Source organism: Nilaparvata lugens, chromosome 10 (assembly GCF_014356525.2).
Source record: "Nilaparvata lugens isolate BPH chromosome 10, ASM1435652v1, whole genome shotgun sequence".
In the NCBI taxonomy this organism is placed as follows: Eukaryota; Metazoa; Arthropoda; class Insecta; order Hemiptera; family Delphacidae; genus Nilaparvata; species Nilaparvata lugens.
In genome coordinates this window covers 13047906-13069333 of record NC_052513.1, presented here as the reverse complement: position 1 = coordinate 13069333, position 21428 = coordinate 13047906, and the positions used below count along the sequence as shown (strand labels likewise).

The 21428-nt window shown below is 34.8% G+C and overlaps 1 protein-coding gene across 1 annotated transcript in view; it reads left to right on the top strand.

Moving 5' to 3' along the window:
- The window catches only part of LOC111052168, a 389458-nt gene that overhangs the window by 24147 nt on the left and 343883 nt on the right, over window positions 1-21428 (top strand). Inside the window, exon 2 of the mRNA XM_039436353.1 lies at window positions 19067-19119. Within this exon, the coding sequence (XP_039292287.1) occupies window positions 19067-19119 (53 nt within the window). The remainder of the gene's footprint in view (window positions 1-19066; window positions 19120-21428) is intronic.

Here is a 21428-nt window from a genome sequence, read left to right as displayed (position 1 = left end):
TATAAATTGTTATTTGGTTCTAGAGAATGATAATCATACTTTTAACCGATTATAGATCATAATGGGAAGTTCACGACTTATTTTGTTGAATTGAATTTATATTACCGTAATAGATGCTTAAACATTCAATTTCCAATTCCGATTTTGCTTTTTAACTCTGAAACATGCATTTGAATTTTAATTTGAGTCTGAACAGGAATATTAATAGTAGAACCACTGATCATAGGATAATGAAGAATGAGCTATAAGCCGTGTCCACACTGAACAAATGTCCGACATAATATGTTCGACAAAAATGTTTGTTGAGGAGCTCAGGGACAACTATTTTAAGAAGTTTGGACAGTCGTTGTTTGTCAAACAAAAAATTACTGTTTTTCCAAACATTTTCAGGGTTGACTGCTGTAAAACATAAAACCTTTTCTCCCCACTTACAAATATTTTGTTTGGTGATGCGTCCACACTGGCTCCGGGCAAAGATTGTTTGTCAAATATGATAAAATAATTTACCCAAACTTTTTCTACAAACATGTTTGTCGAACATTTGTTCAGTGTGGACACGGCTTTAGACCTGAGCCAGCCAATAGTTGATTCTCTTTTATCATGAGGAGTTAACAACAGAACTCTGCACTATTCTACTTCCTCCAATACATGTAACACTCTCCTCATGTATTCCTCCTCCTTCATGATGAATTTCAAACTCTGTTTCTGTAGTTTCATTCAATTCTTTTCTGTGAAGTGACAAAGTTGCCATATAGTTAGCAAAGATATGCTTCATTTCAATTTTGCTGTTAAAACATGACTCAATTTTACACGATCATCAGGGCATACAAATACTGTATATCAAAATTATAGTGGTAAGCGTCAACGAAGTATATTCATGTTTATTTAAAAATCATTCAGACTTCGTGAATTGAAAACCAGGTTTCAAAAAACCAGTCTCGATTGAGAGAAGCGGAGCAAGCTTTGACGAATCTAGGACAGCTTTCCCTGTTAAAAAACCGTTGCTGGTAATCGCAAACTTAAGAATTCTATTCTCAGCATACCTTCTATTATTGTCTTCAGATTCTCCTTCTTTATCAGCCAGTTCTTGTTGTCACTTTCGATGTTTCCCGTTTCACTCTCATCAATACTCTTCTTCTTCTATTTTTACTCTCATCTTCTCCCGTTATAAGTGGTTGTTAATTAACTTCAGTATTTATTGATGAACTCATGAAAGCTAGATACATGCTATTAGGAAATAGGATGATTTAACTATAAAGTAATTTGCAGAAAGTACTCAAAAGGACTATGTAACTTAACTCCACTGTAGCAATAACAAATCTGATTGTATAGTTTATAATAATGTCCAAACTCGTTGGTTCAATGGGAAGTCAATGAAGATTTTGAGTTTCTCCAATGTTTCTGGTTTTCATTCAAATTGGTACAATTTTCCACACTTTTTCTTGAAAAAACTACTCATTAGTATTGATTTAAAATTAAAACTTTACTAATCAACATGATTTGATAATCTCATATTAAAAAAAAAACATCAAAATCATTTTCCAATTATATTTGATCAGATTATGGAATACCGCAATGAAGATGAGACTACTCAAGTACTCTATGTAGACTAGTTGAGTGAATCTATCATTTAATATGTTTGCCTTTCAACTCTGATAGTTTATATTCTCTTAATATCAATAATCCATCGACAGCGATAGTAGCCTAATAAGGACTGTAATTAGGACTGAGACAAGAAACACTCTTCTGTTGATTTTTATGTGATGGCTACTTTTTTATTCGAGTCTCCCCTTGAAAGTTACTGCACTTCTATTTGTTTTGTTCTGAAATTACTCGGAATTTTGAAATATAATGAGGATTTCAACTGGAATCTCAGCTTTTATCTGCGTCCGTAGCCTTACAGGCTTATCTTAACAGCTGCTAACCAAATGAACAAATAACGAGTCTCTTTTGCAATAATTTTAAAATTATCAATCCTTCAACATCAAACTATATACAAGGCAAATTAGGAGCTGAGATTATGGAAGTAGATCGGAAATGAGCAATTTTTGTTTTAATTTATACTGATTTACAAGCCGAATAAATGTCAACTGAGAAACAAAATGAACAAAGTAGAACAAGAAACAAGAGTTAGAAACCTGTTGCCGTTTTAGAACTGTAAAAAAACAAGAGTAACGCAAACTGGAGTCACTAAAAAGCTGTAAAAACGAGAGTGATTGAAACTTGACTTGTTAAAAAAGTTATTTGAAACATCACCTTGGCATTTAAGTTCGGATAGGCCTTCTTCTTATTCGGGTTTGATTTTATCTTCGGATGGAGAGTGCATTACAAAAGTTGTGATTTCACAAATTTTATTATGTTCAATTAAGGTACCCCAGAGATGAAAACCTGTCTCTATCGTTCCAACGTGCGTTAGTTGGAGAGAGCATCTCTAACATCTATTTCAACTCACGTTTAATTAGAAGATTATTAAAACTAATGAATGTAAGAGAAAGAAGTGCAATTTGGAGGCGGCAGCACGACTTTTCAAACACATTCCATAATGGAGATCTCTTACGACCTTTTCAACTCGAATAGAGTTGGAAAACGATATAAGACTCAAGTTTGGTTGAAGTTGTCGAATTATAAAAGCCGTATGAAGCTATGGAATAGACTACATGTGATGTGGAAAATGTAGAAATGTGTCACAGTAATTTCAACATTAAATTCCATATTATTATCAGTATTATTCTACTGTCTAATTCTTTTTCATTTGTTGAATTGAATTTGAAAAACTATACTGAATGTGAGCACTCTTATTGAATTCTGCATTCTATATTGAATTGGAAGAGATTTCGAACGTATTACTACGCAGGATTGTTACGTATTTTAGCTTTTCATTATCAGCTCAAAGCTTGAGCGTTTGAACAAAGTCGGAATCACTCTCCCTGCATGAGAGTACTGCATTACTCACTAACAAGCGAAAAAGTTGAGACTGAGCTTCAAATTTCCAGCTCTCATGATTGTAAATATCTCTGGTAAGTGCCAATACAGCCAGCCCATGCAAGAAATAGTGAAGAGTAAAACCGTCTGGAGTCACCTTTCAAGCACATATAAATATATGAGTGAGGAATAATAATTCCATTCCCTTTGCAAGTAACTTTGAGCAGATAACTCATTGGCGGCGAATTCTTATTCTAATTAGCTGAAAACTTAATGGACGGGACGTGTTCCAGGAAGATGTATAGCGTTGCAAAGTAGTTAGCCGGCCGTACCTATGCTAATTTCAGCCCGTGTCTTATTAATGGAAGTCAAGCCTCGCGTTAAAGTCCAACGGACTGGAAACTTTAACGGTAGTAGTGCAGTACACGAATGGACAAAAAATATGCTGAGAAAGTGAGCAAGCTTCGTGAGTACTTGGAGAAATAGCTGAAGATGATTCAGGGTTGTCACAAATTAAACGAAGAAGTTCTTCAGCAATTATAAAAATAATTTATTATTGCTCATAGAACATGAACGAGATGCATTTTATTAAATTAATAATACAATGGATATCAATTAGGGATGAGAAGAATAATTGAATGCGTGATAAAATCCTCTCCAACACAGATATATTTTCACAGAAGATTTATGATCCATAACTAAACTGGATAGAATAGTTTTAGGATTTCAACGTTACAAAATATAGTAGGATGAATGCGTTCTTACAGTAGTAGAAGATTGATTGAATTATTCCATTTCCTTTGCCAGGTCTGAAGAGACCTATGAAAATCATCAAATCTCAGAAATACTCTGATACTCGAATCACAGAGATAAGAAAAGACAACAATTTAAAATATAAATAAAATGAGGCTTTTAATGAGATTCCGATGCTCTCGATGCTCTCTCCTATTTCAGTTCATTTGCAGATTCTTTATTTTCCTCAATATTCTACTGAACATATTCCAGCATTTCTTGTTTTATTGAGGCCAGAGAATATTCCATTTTTTTCTATAAGAGTCACCAATTCAATAGGATCTCCGCCGATTTTCTCTTTTTGTAAGAACAATAACATTTCTGCATCGTTTATCACGAGAAAAACTTTTTCATCCCCCAAATCCGAAGATATAATGAAAAATATACTTATTTAGATAAATATGTGAAAACATATCCTTCTTATTGACTTCTCATAAATTAAAAGTGGCTTGTTGACTGTTGACCTCTCCCCGAATGGAAGATGCCTAAAACACGTGTGTCTTGGAATATACCAACGCGATCGCGCATGACGACTGGAAACGGACTTGTTTTCCCTTGGATTGATCAAACGGGTAGCGATCGCGCATAAAACTTGAAATTGGAACAATCCTGTTTGTGAGTCTGTGTTAGTGTATTTGTGCAAGTAACAGTTAGTCAAGAGTGTCTGTTATAGATTGGGTGTGGCCCGCCTCTTTATGCTTACGTCATCAGATTCTGGTGTGTGCGGTGCGGAGGTTGTCAAGGACGATAAGTCAGGAGTTGTCCTGGTGAGAGGGACGGGGGTAAACACCGTCGTTGAAAAAGTCAAAGTGGAAGTAGACATTGCCTGCCCACTATCAAACTCTCTTACACCTCTTCGTTGGCAAAAGTCTCCTTCCTTCGATTATTTCTTCTTGTTTTCCCGCCAGCACTTTCTTTCTCTCTCGTTTATTTATCGCCCTCTTTGTTGCGCTTTATCAGGATGCGATCAGCATCCAGCGAAAGCCAGTTGGCGGCACACGCAACGTTTTAACAGTTGACGAGCCGCCACTAATTAGCACGGACAGCTGTTTTCTGATTGGCAGTTCGGTGCCTCTGAAGGTACCTGATTGGTTCAACTTGCTGGAATGCTATTGCGATTGGCCAAAATCCGTTCAGTATGAGTACGTGACCCCGCAGATGAGAATATGGTGTTTTCTTTGGTGGTATGCATTTTTGAAATTCCAAGTTCAAAGTTATAAGAGGGTATGAATGATATACTATCCAGTTATTGATTATAAAATACATTACACTGGATATAAAGTGCATTAACATTCCATAATCCCAATCACAATAATTATTCTACCAAGATATTGGTATATGGAACGGACAGGTTTTTTAGATTACTGGTATCTTACAATTTTCCCACCAACGTGCATGGTTTCTCCCTATTGGTTAGATAATCGTGATCGATGTACACCTCTCGATTGGAGTGGGATTAAACTAAAACTAAATCTTATGACGACAAATGAGACTCTATCCAGAATATTCAGAGATATATTCTATCATGGAGAAATCAATTTCTGACATAATTTTATTGTTATATGTAACATAACAAGTTTGTATCTGCAGGGAATGTTTCAATAAGAATAAGTGGAATTTATTGAATCTGACGGTCATTTCAAAGAATGTCAGGACTTTTTACGGTGATACAGTTGATGAAATTAGGGAAAGTTTCACGGTATAGCACTTTCTGAGATAATTGATGATGAATTTATAGGCAAAGTCTTTTGACTTAGACACCTGATCACTGAATAGAATAACAAGGAGATAAAAATATGTGAAACTACCCAGCATATTGTTGTTGACTCTTTTAATCTTCACTTTGAACTATAAAAATGACATCTAACGATGGTGAATGTGCAGATTTCTTGAATATTATAGAATCAACTAGTCTTAAATTTGAAGCTTCCAATGAACTATACACGAATATTATGGAATCCCTATCGTTCTATTTCGAAAACTGTACCCGTAACGACTGCAGCGCGATGACCTCCTAAATTATGATAAGACCAAGCTAAACCTGTAATTAATCATTCTAAGATCGGAATCTCTAGCGTATTCACTTATTAAGATCCACGTACTTGAAGACTTGGAGCAACATCTCATACTCATTACTTGAACTGTAATTATTTCTGTAATGATAGCTTCTTACGTGGAGTTTGATGGAAGTACTCAGAAAACACGTACAATTAGATTGGATTCACTATTCGGAGCAAGATTTATACGGGTATATTTTATTAAACAAACTCAATGAAGATTCACGAAATCCTGCCTCTCTTCAGTTTGTGGATACATGAATGAATTAATTATTCATATCTAAGAGAACATATTCATGAACATGCATTTGTGGTTTTTCACGAGAGACTTCAATATGGAATTCATATTAAACAAGACGTGAAAGTAGGATTATGTTATCATATTTTATGAGATGTAGAAAGAGAGCTAACCAAGAAAGATTGAATTTGTCAACATTTTTATCATTCTGAGAAGTAATAGAATGTTCTATTCTCTCAGAAATAGTCCTATGCTTGTCAATGTCAGATTAATTACTTACTCATCATTCTAAATTGAAGTATTCATAACTGAAAACAATTTGTTTTATCTCACTATCTCGTGATGAGCTACTACTATTTAGAGTTTAGACCACATCGCAGCACTATTGTTCCAATCAATAACTGTAGAAAAACAATAACTGGTTATCACTTCAAGAATCAATTCTCATCCGTTGAAATCCATTTTGAGACAATACGAGTGAACTCTAGCTTTTAAAGCAAAAATATTAAAACAACAGAGTATGAGTCCTCAATTCAATTACTTCAAGATTTCTATAGCCGAAGATAACAGGACAATAGAGTATCAAACCGAAATTGCAAGAGACAATCATTTCGCAGTTAACCATAAATTCATCTAGATTGCAACGAGTGAAAAACTTCTATGTCATAACTGTTCAATTTGTTTCGTTCAATGAAAAATATTTCTGAACGCGGTTGGTACGAAATTGCCCCGACATGAATGCTCCCATAGAAACCAATGGAGCACACTTGTCAGTCCACCTGCAACACTACGTAAAGACAATAGATCGTTTTAGTGCAAGTCTGTGATAACTAACGACACCATTAAACAACTCAACTGGAAAATAAACGAAAAAAGAACGTAACGCTCACTTTCTAAGTCTTTCGTTGTTTTCTGCTGTCTCAAACTTAGCTTGACAATAGTTTTATAAACTTTGAGTAGCTTGCAACATCCGATATTTGATTTGGAAAGCCTTCTTGAAACATTTTTTCTACATTATTTTGTAGTCAAGGTTATAGCTATAAGTATTTGGAATGAAATCTACTGTAGAACAAAAAGCAATTGACACATCCATGTTAATATCCGAATAGTTTCAAGGGGTTTCTAAAACTTCTAGCCGCTTACAATAGTTATTTGTGCAACTAGTGCGCAAAGTGACAGTTTGCTGCACCGAAAGAAACGTTTACGCACGAGCCGTAGGCGAGGGCGGAATGGTTTCTTGAGTGCAGCAGAGGAACTTTGCGCACGTATTTCACATTAAGTTTTTCCTACAGTTACCATTGAATATGAAAAGTGGGTAATTATGGTTAAAATTGCCTGAAATGCATCAAATGTTTTTCTGTGTAATTTTATTATTGATAAAAACCTTAATCCTAAAATCCTAAAGTCCTCGTTGTCCTTGGTTATAATATATAATGAATAATAATTAGCGCGTTGTGCTTCGTTGCACCTCTGCTCACTATAGCAGCCACAGCAGTCACTGTTACCAACTTCATTTTGATTTTGCTGCACTGTTGCTCCATATAACCTACTAAGTATTTTGCGTTGCCATGTTGCAAATCTGGAGTGCAGAAAAATTTTTCCCGCACTAGAGCGGAAAAGTGATTCTTTGCGTTCTGTAATCAGTGCAGCAATGGCCACTTTTCAACGTAACTGTAGGAAAAATATAATCCTCCTGTCTACACGCTTGATTCAGCGTGTAGTTACTCATTATTCATGAATCTGTAGTCTCATTCAGTAGATTAAAAGCACACAGCAACAGACGTCCGTCTGTCTGGATAAGTCTGCTCAGGTCTGCATGCAAACGTTTGATATGTTCTCTGTCTGTCTGCTGATGTGTGCCTTTGCCTTCATGCAGTTACAAATACATTTTTGGCAATAAACACATATTGATATCTGCATAGTTTCACGGGGTTTCTAAAACATCTAGCCCGTTGCAAAATACAATCCTTCTAGCTCTAGCAAGTATTTCATCTTGGTAAACAATTGGTAATTCACAGTACAAGATAACTGGAAGCCTCTCTTCGGCAAGTAAATCGATGCAGTTGATTTGACTTGAGTGCACTTGTCGCGTCATAATTAATGAGCGTGTAAAAGGCCTCCATGGTCGTTTGACTCGAGCTGAATTACAACACACCAGAGTCACTTCAAGAGTCCACAGCCGACGCTCTACTGCTGCCGTGCTTTAGTTGACTGCGTCATTTCATCATCAAAATAAATGTCAACTATAAAGCAAACCCGATGGCGGCAGTTAATGTTTAATGTAATCGAATTACCAGCTTTGGTTATCCACTTTGAATAACAGTAAAATAAAATAAAGAATATTTGTTCAACCATTGTGCAACGGCTGAAATCATATTAATTCCGGAATCTACTGTGTGAAGGTTTTCATTATTGTGGATTCATGAGTTTGTAAATGTGTGATGATTTGTTTCAAATATTTAAATGTGAATAACTTTAGAACAACAATTCTATTCTTCACTCAACTAAAATGTAAGTTACATTCTCCTAGATAGGAAGTAACATTTCCATGATAGATATTCTATTCCAGAAATTCATTGCGATATCATGATTTGAAACTGTTAGTTCGATGTACGTTCATGTAGGCTACTCCGTTTTGAGCCAGTTCCCTGTTGTTCATTCTTGAATTTGCTTGTCGAAACATAATAGAAAATAGAGTTTTTCTGAGTATGATATTAAAATAATGATAAATTTGTAACATTTCATCAGCTCCAGTCCTATCAATCATTGAAACATTCCATTCTTCCTGGAATTTTTCTATAATAAGTATTTTTCAAATTTGCTTTTCTGGTCTTTCTATCTGCTACTCTGCCCAAAAATTTTCCCTAATCCTCTACGAGACTGCTCCAGAATGTCCAGCGTCCGAACTCCACCACTGCTGATTTGTGTGAGGAATATAAACAAACCCGAGAGCTCCTTATCTTCTCTATCACCTCCACCTGCTTTTTTCACGCTGACGAATTTCGGCCAACAATAGCGAATTCCAGGGAATGTAACCCACAAAAGCAATATATTTGATGCAGAATGGCCCCTTTTCAAATTCAGGTGTCAAAAGTAGGCGATTCTATTTTCTGTTGCAAAAAATCCCTTTTCGTCCCTTTCACAAATACTTTCCAATCCCATTATTTGCGATCCAAAGGCTGGTGCTCTCGACTCTCGACCCTCCGCCGGGGCTCTGTTCTTCAGGTAGCCAATTAACTCAACAAAAGATTGTGTCAGATATTAAACTATTTTTGTGACTTCCACACGTAAATTTCAAGGAGCCTTCCAGGAAGACAAACTTCGGAAATTTAATTTTATCAATCTAGCTGATCTTCTAAAGTTCAAAAACTGGAGTTATCGAGTAAACAAAGAACAACTGCAAAACTGATAAATAATAATAATATACTTGTTTGGCTAGTCTGTACTGCATTTCATTCTCAACTAATAGAACAAAAGAGCATTAAACTTATAACATTTCTGTATCGTGAGTAATTCAATGCAATATTATTAATATTATTATTGGATGGAACTTATCTGTAGAGAAAATCACCTTTTTCATTAGTGAGGAAACAAAGTTACAGGATAAACCCACTGATGAATCGCCCGTATAATTTCAAAAGTATAATATCTACAAATTCCAGGAACAGGACCGTAACAAACACCATTATTAGTTCGATTTTCCAAAATGACCGTGAAATGACGACCCCTTGGCCAATGGGTGCCCATCTGAAAAGCTACCTGAACAAAGCCTCATAATGCTGACAAATATTATTCTCATGTCAGCTATTGTGCTATCGAAGATATTGTGCTATTCCGCCCCATAATAAGTATAGGGTGGAAGGTTTGACTCATTATATCAAAAATACAGGCCAGATTATAGTGTTTTCACTAATTTGGGGAACATCTTCAGTCTTAATAATTTGACCACCATCGACGTCCGAGGGGAATATTCGGAACTAAATTGAACGTGTCCCATTCCAGAGCCGAAACTGTTATTTCAAAAAAGTAATTGACAGGTTTGCCGGTGAACCAAAGCTTTGTAGCTCGTAAATTTCTCCCTTGTAGGGTCCTGCCGGTATACTTCATCACAGAATTAATATTAGCAGGTTCTCATGCCGAATATTCATGAGTTTTTCATCCACAAACAGTTCAATCCTCATTTACAAAAATCAGGAATCTCGATAAAAATCAAGTTCTCCAAGTTCAAATCTGGTCTGAATTGAGATTGCTAAATATTGCTATATGCTATATTCATATTCAATCGCTATAGGAATTCTAGATGTAGGTGCTACTACAGTGAATAGGGTTGTTCTTAGGGGCTTTTGATAATCGTGGAATCGTGAGCACTTTGGCAGGGAATGTTCAAGTATAAGGGCTCAACCTACCAAGTCCTTATATTTTTACAGTTTCTTGTGTCAAAATAGCAAATTGTGATTGGGAAGATGCTTTGATTGTACGTAATGTTGAAACCTAGTACTTAAATTTCATTGGTTATGAATTCGTCTCTCGAACATTTTTCGTATATGACAATGGAATTTCTAGTAGTCTATTCCAATGAACTTATCAAGAGTAGGCACAAGTTAATTACACCGACGAATAATAACAGTACAGAATAATAACAAGTTTAATCCCGCAACTCCTGGATGTAAATGTTGCGTGAATGTTGACATTTTCATTCTAACAGTACCTACTCCACTACAGTGGTGCTGTTATGAATTATTTATTATCCAGGAAGACAGTGAGGGCGGTTGAGAACAGAGGAATGCTGAGAAACAAACGAAAATCTCACTTCGGTTGAAGCATTGTGCTCTAGTGAACGGATTCATTTCTGTACAAGACGGGTCTCCCGAAAAGTAGTCTCTCTACACTGGTACATAAAATCCAGAATGCATTTAAACTAGGCCTATGACAGAATTGAACTGGGAGAAACATGGATTGTATGTGCTAGAAAAACAATTATTTAAATGTATCAGGCTACAATAGTTTCAGAATTATTTTGTCATTCATTCATTCATGGATAATGATGATGTTGGTACAACTGGCTCAGCACAATTTCTCAAATTTGGATAGAGTCAAGATAAAAATATAAATCTCAGTACCCTTTTTAATTATATATAAATTTATATTTTCATTTATATTAAAAGTAGCCCTGAAGAGAAAAGACAGTAAAATGGCGTATCAACCAAACATATTTAATAATTGGGTAGAGTAATATTGTCCAAAAGAATGTGATTTGTTGTAATGTTACTTCGACTCATCATTAATCAAGCGAATAAACATTGTTGAGACGGCTTTTTTCAATATTTATAATAACACTGGAAGGCTTCTAAAAAACTAGATACTCTTCTTCACCAGACCAATGTAACATTTCGAACCTTTAGTGTATCGCTGATTTCAGCCTGAACAGAAAAATACTTATCACTGTAAATCCATCCATTTTTCCAACCCCGAAGTCTTATCTTCATCCCTCACTCAAATTATACCTGTATGATCTTGATTTACTGCTTTAAACTGATAAAAATGCGAGAATATGTTGACAAATACCCTCCTTCTTTCTGTGGGGTGTTTTCAAAGTGCACCATAGTCTGAAGTGAGTTATTTTACAATCCTGGCTTATGGTGAGCGGAAGGATCAGTCCTTTGGAGGACAGGACCTTCCTGTTGACGTGATAAAATGCATTCACCCTCCTCAAGAATAAGCTTCCCCATTTCTGTTGTGGCTTATCTTTGTAGACCCATATCTAGGCCATGCTCTTACATTATACACCTGCTACTACCTTCTTGTTCACGTTGGTTTAGAATGTAGTACATTAATACATTTTTCTGATACTGTACTCAACTATAACTGTTTTACACTTTGCACATTAACATCAAATCATACATGCATTCATGAATGGCAATACTGTACCGTGAATTCAATCCTATTCCATACTACAATGACTGTAAATTTGAGTTGAGTCACTCTTTCTTCCCAGAATATCTTACCCCCTCCAAATTCTAACGAGGAGTTATACAATAATCTGGTATTGACCTTTCAAATTTGAATAGAATAAGAAATATATTATTTTAAGGGAAGGGCTGGAACTTCAGACTGTAAATCGAGGGATTGAAAGATCATAGTTCAATGGCTATTATTTGAAGTTGCAATATCAAATTTAGATGAATTGAACGTAGAATAAACGATTTGCGGGAACTTAAAAGGAATTACAAAGGAATAGAGAATTTGAATAAATTACAAGCTGTAAGAAAGATTGAGATTATTTTTATAATACTCCCAATTTCAAATTTGAATTATTCACGTTCACAGGTTCACTGAATCTTACTCGACCGCGCTTCTGAAATCTGCACAGCAGTGTAGGAATTGTGGTGACTTGGATTATAAGAACAAGGAAATCGGTGTCATGAATAAATTTTGAAACCTGTTTATCAAAACCTCATCAGTTCCCACTGTTAACGATGAAAATTCATGAAATTGATAAATTCTAGTAAGTTTCAATAGTTTTACTAATGTATGTACTCTTTGAATTCATTTAAGTTCAATTCTGTTGATTATAAGGACAGAGACGTGACAGGTGTACCATTGGAATTTGAAAGCGCAATAATTTACATATCACCGCTGATATCATTGTGAGAAGATTCGTAGGCCGGCAAGTTGCTTATTATGAAATAGAAAGATCTGAAGAAAGCTTTGAGAAGTACCATTACACCTTATAACCGAGGAGGCAGCGAAGATGATGAGAGATGTTTTGCCTTTTTTGGAAAAAGGAAGTTGCGCATAGTATTTTTTAAACGCGCATTATGTCTGTGTGGCAGACCGCTTTCTAATGCTTCAACTAGCCAGAGACAATCATGATTGCAAGTTGAGTCAAACAGGTAGTTCAACCCTGAATAGAATCCCTCATGACAGAAATAGAATTGGACAAAGGAAATAAAATACGACTGGAAAAAGATGGAAACAATGCATTGTGGTTTGAGTCACGTGTGTAAATCTTCTTTGAAGGAAAGAATATCTCGTTGGAATTTTATGAACTTCTTCTATTTGCTCTCGCACTTGTGGTTTGAAATTGTTGAGGCGGTTGCGATTGTATAGGTGCAAGTGAGTGCCTGTGTGTGACGTGCATGCCAATCTGGGGATTCCAGTTAGATACATTTTCAAAGTGTGAAGGAGAAGAAGAATAGTATAGAGGAAGGAGGATCTAGCAATGAAGAAAGCGAATAAGAATGACGAGAACGGAAGGAGAGAAAAATGGATAGAGGTTGAAAAGTCCCAGGTATGAAGTAGGTATGATGTTGGAATGAACATTAAATTTTAAGAGACACAATGAATGAACAAATTATGAATTCTAACCTCTGAACTGTTTATTTTAAATTAAGGTTGAAAGCAGTTTTGGGTGAATGCCTGTTGTTTTCACCTGACTTGTATCTATTGTCTATGAATAAATAGATAAAGAAATTAATGAATGAAGAGAGATAGAACCACGAAAAATGAATTGGAAAACATGGAAGAAAGGGAAAAAATTAGGTCCTGATAGAACAGGATAGGAGTAAAGTGAAAAAGGATAATATGGGAAAGGAGATGCTAACATATCTGAGAAGATAGAACTGCATGCAAATTGTAGTGAGAAGATTGTTGAATGAATTGTAATGGGTGAAACCTTTCAGTTGTGTTGTGTGTGATGTTGTAGTACTTTTCCATAATGAAAACACGAATTGAAATTGTCAACCGCTTTTACTCTTGTCAACCACTTTTATTTGTCTTTTCAAAATGAGTGAAACATTAGTATAAGGTGAAGGTATCAATAACGAATATCACAATCATATAGTCTATTGTTTGATGGTATAATTGAAAAATAATAATATATTGATACATAATGCTACTGAATAGTAATTAGTTGAAATTTCGAATTCTCATGAACCGATAATCTATATTCTATAATTGATGAAATAATCGAATTGTTTAGAAAGTATCGATAGTAATTATCATTGAGATCTTCGATGTAACAAATAGACATTCAGTCATGATGCGTGTAATAGTACTCTTCATTTTAATGCCAATGAAAACTAGTTTGAAATATCATTTCAGATCAGAACTAATCCGTTAATAACAACATCCTTATTAGCTGTTGGATTTCGCAACGGATGATTCACGTTTGGCTGGCATAATTACATGCACCTGTGCAATCTGGTTTACTCGATTTGGGCAGTTCCCGAAATACTTATTTTCTGACACTCAATCTCAACTATCAAATTAAGAAAAGAACACCATTAAGAAACTGTTGTTTGGGCAGCTGATGCAAATTATAGCATCCTGCTGTTACGTAATTCCCATAGGCTGAAAGAACGGGAGACTGCAGTAAACGGTATGGGCTGTTGTCCAGTTTAACAATCTATAGAGCTTTTTACTCTAAACTTATCACTATATTATATTGTTTTACTATCCAGTTTGACTATCTGAATTAAGTATTGTGAGTCTAATAGCTATTACTATATCGTTTTGTATATAACAGTTGAGGGCGGAGTCTTTAGCACGAGCTATAAGAGGTCCTTTCACTGGAGTAGTACCTAGACCGCTCAAGGAAAAGTCGCAAAACTGTTGGCCACTACAATGATATTCACTTTGAACTATCAGCATTAGATGAATTGGAAGTCTCGATACTATTCATAAGGATTGCTGACAGTGGAAAGTCCATCAAACTAGACTGGATCGGAACTGAATCGGAAACGGTTGGGTTTCAGCGCATTCAGCGCACGATTTTAATGCAAATCCTAGCTGTTTGAACTAGTTATGAGCTGGACAATGCTTTTATTGCCGAGTTTCAGCTGCACGTTTGTGCTGGTGGCGATTCAAATTTAGGTGATAGAAGTGATAAGGCACAGTTTATGAGTTTGAGTTTATGGGTTGAGGTGTGAGTTTTAATGTAATACACAATGTTCCATGATTTTAAGTAGAGCGAACCCATGACAACATTAATTCATGACTGGCATTAAGTGAATTTCTTTTGTTTAGTTGTGTTCAGTATAGGAGCTTAATATGCCTGACAGTCCTGACGAAATTTTCAAATATCTGATCATCAATACGCTCTGATTATCTACTCAAATACAACTATGAAACGAACTCACCACAAGACCACTGTACTGCACCTCAGAGATATTTCTACTTTAAATATCCTTGGATTCCACTTATTGGGCTCATCGGAGACTTTGTTTTGTTATAACGCTTGACTCTCCGCGTTGCAGTAGGGTAAGGTCATCTTTCATCTTATAAACACAAAACATCTCTTAACTGGTATATTACAGAAGTATTTAGGAAAAACATCTAACCTTGTTGAAGAGATAAACAAAGATCAAAGCTATCAACAGAAAAGTAGGTCGTTTATGATAAATACACCAAAAGATAGTCAAGAAGGAGTGATCTATTGATCAAAGAAAGGTGTCTTATAAGACAAATATGATTTAGTCATGCAGGATTATCAATCATAATTGTTGAGTTATTCATAGTTGAAGCTAAGAAACTGATTACAGACCTTAACCAATTTGATTTACAACCAACAGGGGAGAGAATTCATCTACACATGACCTTGGCTGGAATTTCTAGGAGGTAATGAAAGAGCTATCAACAAAGGGGTTGATGAAGTCGCGATCGGTATGTTGAAGCGTAAAAACCCTTTGACACTCTGAGGGATGTTTGGAAGACAGCCATTGTTGTAGCATGTCTGTAAAAAATATCATAATAAACGACACATAACTGCGTTCCATCAAAGTATTTCTCATTACTCTCACACCATGCTCAATCACTCATGTCTAGCATTTTATTAAACTAGCATCCGAACGAAGCCTATCAAGTTTTGAAGAGAGTTCATTATAAGTTCATCACAGGTAAATGATTATGTATAGCCATAGACTTAGAAGTGGTCGATGTGTCTGTTGTATTATCTAAATTGTATTATCTGTATATCATCATTGTATAATCTAACACTATCTTTTTCCATCGTAATTTATGTTTGCATAAATGGATCCAAAAGATGATATTCATTGATTGAAATAAGATTTTATTGTTGCCGATTTCAATAAGATCATTATAAATAACAATTCACACAAATTCCATAGTATCAAGTATATCTTGAAGTCTGTGTAAAGTTATCAACTAATGTAATGATAATTCACAATTGACGAGTATTCTACTATCATTCATAATTCTGAGGATTTTCCTCCACAACTTATCAGTCCATAAATAAAATTTTGTAACATGAAAGATTTGTGTTCTGGAGAGTTGGGCGATCATTTTGGCAGCCTGAGATGAAATGAAGCATGATAAACATAAGTTAATTCCATTTCGTTTTCCACTCACTTTCCTCCATCTCGTTCTTTTCTCATTCCGATTCTATCTCCATCTTTGTCTTTGTTGAAGGAATGAGAGAAAACCCAGCAATCAGTGGGTGAAACTGACCTCATTGCTCATTTCCTCAAACCAACTCCTGCACTGGCCAGATTAGATTGAATTACGATAATAAGAGTAATGATGGAAATGTGGACCTAAATGCTCATTAAAACGTTATTTTAGAATAATAAACCATTAACAGCTCAATAAATATTCCATTCTCCTATTACATTCTCATATTTTGAAATATTTTCATATTTTTAAGTTTATCCAAAATGACGGACTATTAAGAATGACTTGATTTTAAGAAACAGTTAACTCACTATTCAATATCGAAGAATATTAGATTTTGCAGTAGATCTATATAAATACAAGAAATTATTATTATGTAATCATAATAATTAAATGCCCATCTAGTATTCAAATAATATTTTGTGAAATATAATACAAATCTATACTCACCGCATGAGAGCATGCAGTAGCATGCAGTGCTTTTTGGAAAAAAATCAAGAAAGGTAACTAAACAAAAAGTCACCTGAGACTTCCTCCACAGACTAGATATGTAATGAAGCTGATCAAATTCAATCATATTCAACAATTTACTCCCAAAGAGAGGTTGAATTCAGCCTTTATTTTCCAGAGAAGTTTAGTATCCTACAAACAAACAAGTGAACAAAACGAGATTACTCAATTCCTTCTAATGTGCAGTATCAGCCACAGGAAATTTGCCACATATTCTATACTTCCATATTGTCAATCTCATAAATTGGTATTAAAGGAGTTACACAATTTCAATTGTTCTAGAAGCTTTATGTGATTTTGGAGGCTAGCCTCTTTTGTCAAGTAATTGGAGTACTGTTACTTGGTAAATTAATAATGTCGAATAAAATAACGACGTCATCTGTCAAGAATCCTCTAAATATCATACGTCATTCAAAAAAATTGAATCCAATCGTTCCATTAGTACAGTAAATACTGGCGAACGTACAAATCATTGTAATAGATGAGAAAGTTTCTTTTGCAAGGGTCAAGCGGTATTGTTCGGCCGGAATCTGTATTGGCCGCATAATATAATGGACTAGAAGCCGCCGGTTGCAGCTTTATGATATCGCACGTTCAACTTTCACGTTCACCTAATGATATACAAACGTAAAAACGGCGAAGAGGGTGTGGAGGAAGGGAGATAGATGGAGGCGAATGAAGGTGGGAAAGAGCAAGAAGTAGTGAAACAACTCTACACTAGTTTGGTAACTGGATCGAGATCAGTCCCACTCTCAAAAGCTGTTTGGCATTTAATATACAAGGATTGAGGTCGGCTTTACTTTGGTAGTGCACCTGAAATCACTTCTACAACGTATGACAGTCTTACTTGTTTGAGATCTGGGATGGTCGTAGAGACTTGTCTCTGCTCTCTTGCTCCATACACGCAACTCAATTGTGGTAGTCCCACTATGACTTTCAGTGAATGACTTCTATATCTAAAAGATTTGTGTGGTGTAGCCTCTATGACTCCTATGAATGCATACAAGTGCTTTGATTGAAACGAAATATTATGGAATACAATATTAATGAATCGATTGAATTCAGATATTTGTCTATTTATCCAGATAAATGGGAAGTACCTCAGCTTATCCTTCACCACCCCTAACTGTCTCCATTGATAAATAGAAGATAAATTATTAGGGTTTTTCTGATATTATGCACTTATGAGTACGAAGATGAACTCCTACATATTGTTGTGACCAAAATAATCTTATAGGCCCATATTCCCCCCACCACAAATAGTTCCTCATTCAAGAGAAGTCAACAAGTTTGAAGTATATTCTGTACTTAACATTCTCATCCTTGAAAAAATAAAAGGCATTGATGTAAATAGAGATCCATGATAAGATCTAGAAATGTTAGAGAAGAATTTAAAATATTTTGTAAAAATTTATCATTTTTGTAAAAGTGCAAGATTCAATAACCGTTTTTATAGTATTTGTGAATTGAACAACTTACTTTATCATTGCAATGAAGTGATGTCAGGATATCCATTTAAATTGTGAAGTTATTATCTATGAATTCCCTCTAATATCTGCAAAACCACGAACACATCTTGGTTCATGCTACGTAAATTTATGAATATCGAGTTTTCAGGTACTGATACTCATAACTTCCTTTATTCCATATGTGGCCATTCTGATCGTACGGTAATGTACAAATGCCAGCCAACCAGAACGCGAACAATGGAATCCGGAAAATTTCTTGTACGATGATTGCTTTTGAAAGAAAAAACAGCGAGCCGGAAATATGGTGTATGAACCCTCATGTTTCAAGCTTGGATACATTTTAGGCTAGTAAGAACAGTTAACCCTGAATTTATTGCTCTGAATATTCTAGAGTTCTCAAGAAATTGTATCATACTCGAATACTGTTCCACCCTGAGTTAAATAACTTTAACACATTAGAAGAAACTTACTCACCCATTGGTACTTAGAGAAGAGGTTGGTAATGATTTTTGTAAAACAAAATTATAGTGTAGCTCTTCCCATTTTCTCTTGGTTTATTCTGCAATATCATAGAATTCAATTACTTTGAGAATTTCCTATGTGATGAATATTCATTTACCTATTACTTTTCTACAAATTTTCTTACAATCATTTCTCTTTTGTTTCAGCGAAAATGAAAATTTTACTGTCGCTAGTCGTCTGGATATTTCTAACGACACAGGTGAGTGAAAATACTCTCAACTCTTTAATTTTATACATACTTCATACATATTTTTTCATTAGTTAGAATTCGTATAGTACATGTATAGGATATAACCTACATGTACTATAAGTATGTATGCAAAAGTATATGGGCGCATTATACCATGCATCTATTTGCTGTACACTGGACTTCATGAATAAGAACCATAAATATAATCATTGTTATAAGAAATAAGCATTTACTAACCAGGGACTAATCAGTGAAAGGATTCATAGTATAATGAATATTATACTATTTATATTTCATTATATAATATTTTTTTATATTATTATTGTCTCCATTGTGAATGAATGAATAAATATTGGGAAAATTAAAAGGGATATGAAAATTTTAACCTGATGCAATTGAAGGAAACTATCTAAAAGGAAAACAATCGGGTTATCAGCACTACTCAAGTGACTAAATTTCAAGTAGATTGTTGTAAGTTATTTCAAGGGAATAGAATATAGTGAAGAGACAAGAGTGTTGCTGATCTTCCGGGGATATCATATCAGAAGCTATCTAATAATTGCTTCACAATTACTCAACTCACTCATATTTTTTCAACTTAACATTTCGGAGACTTCGTGCATGAGTCATCTATATTTTCACATCCATGCCACAGAGCAGCTAATCGTGGGTGCAAAAGTTATTTAGAAATATTATCGAATCGACCACAAGACACCAGACGGCGTTTATTTTGCGCAACTGTTTGCGAGTGTTACAGAGTAGTCGACCTTACTTGGTGCGCTGCTGAGTTGAATTCTGCCACACTTTCATATCGCTGCATTATCACCACCTCATCGATGCATGTGTCTTGCATGACGCCCCAAATAGGATTTCGTTCTCATTAGTGAAATGCACTTGGAATGTTTAATTGATAATAATTATTCAGATCACATCCCAAGTAAGGCAATGGAGGCAAGAATATAAATATGTATTATATATCTAAATCAATCTTATAACGTCAAATTTCACTATAATATTATTAAAAACAGTACCATGGTTTCACGTTCACAGACGCATCATCAGTGTACTGAGCAATGAGGATACAGAAACATTCTTAACCTAATCTTATAGTGGTAGGTTAAAAATTAATATCGGGGCACCGAGCTTCGCTCGTTATTTTTATTTACTGATAAACAGAACACAATTATTCTCTAAAATAATAGTGTTTATATTTCACAACTGGCTATACGTCAACTTATGAATTTCGGAGATGCGATATTTCGATTTTTCTCATACTCACTCGCTCACTCACTTTTTTACTATCCACAGACGACAAAAGTCTCAGCTGTTTCAGCCAAGGATGAATTATTATCATTTTAATGTCGTTCAGCGAGTTTTCGCAAGGATGAGACCTAGTGCAATCGAATTCTTATATAATAAACCCACTATGTTCCAAATTTCGTGAAAATCGTTTGAGCCGTTTTCGAGATCCATTGAACATAAATCCTAACCAGATATATTATATAATTACAGAAATTGCTCGCTCAATATAATAGGATAAAAATGAAATGTATTTCATTTATTTCAATTTATCCCAAGATCCAAGAATGTTCCTGTATCCTCATTCCTCAGTACAGCTGATGATGAGTTGGTAAACGTGAAACCATGGTACTGTTTTAAAGTTTTTAATAAATATTATAGTGAAATTTGACAATATCTTTGTTTTCTTATTATGGAGAGATTTCACATCACCATCAATTCTACTAATTTTATTAATATTATAACGTATTTTATCAAGGCTACTGGATTTGTTAGTTGAGAAATAACTCCAAATTACCCTTTTTGAGAAAAAAACTTTCTTATAAAATACAATAATAACCAGTTTCGGAATGTTGAATCCATTATCAAATAGTTCAAGAAAAACTTTATAATGAATTCAACATTCCGGAACTAGCTGTTTATTGTATTTTATATAAACAAGTTTAAAAAATATATATACTATGGAATTATTTTTCAACTAATCTATATTAATGTTTGGATTCCATGAGTAATTGCCATCCACAAGCCCTCTCTTCAATATTGTTAAGAAGGAATCACTTGGTTATTTAATTTTATATAATTTGTACTGGAAAAGAGGGTAGAAATAAACTCATGATAATGCATTAAGAAATGGTTTGATTGAATGATCAATTTGTTCCCTATTCTATTAATATGGGTGATATATTCCTAAACTGCATAATGCATGATCTATAAAAGACATCACAATCACCTATGCAACAAAAAATATTATTCGTTCTTGTAAATGCGCCACCAAAGATGCAATAATGCATCGCAAGATG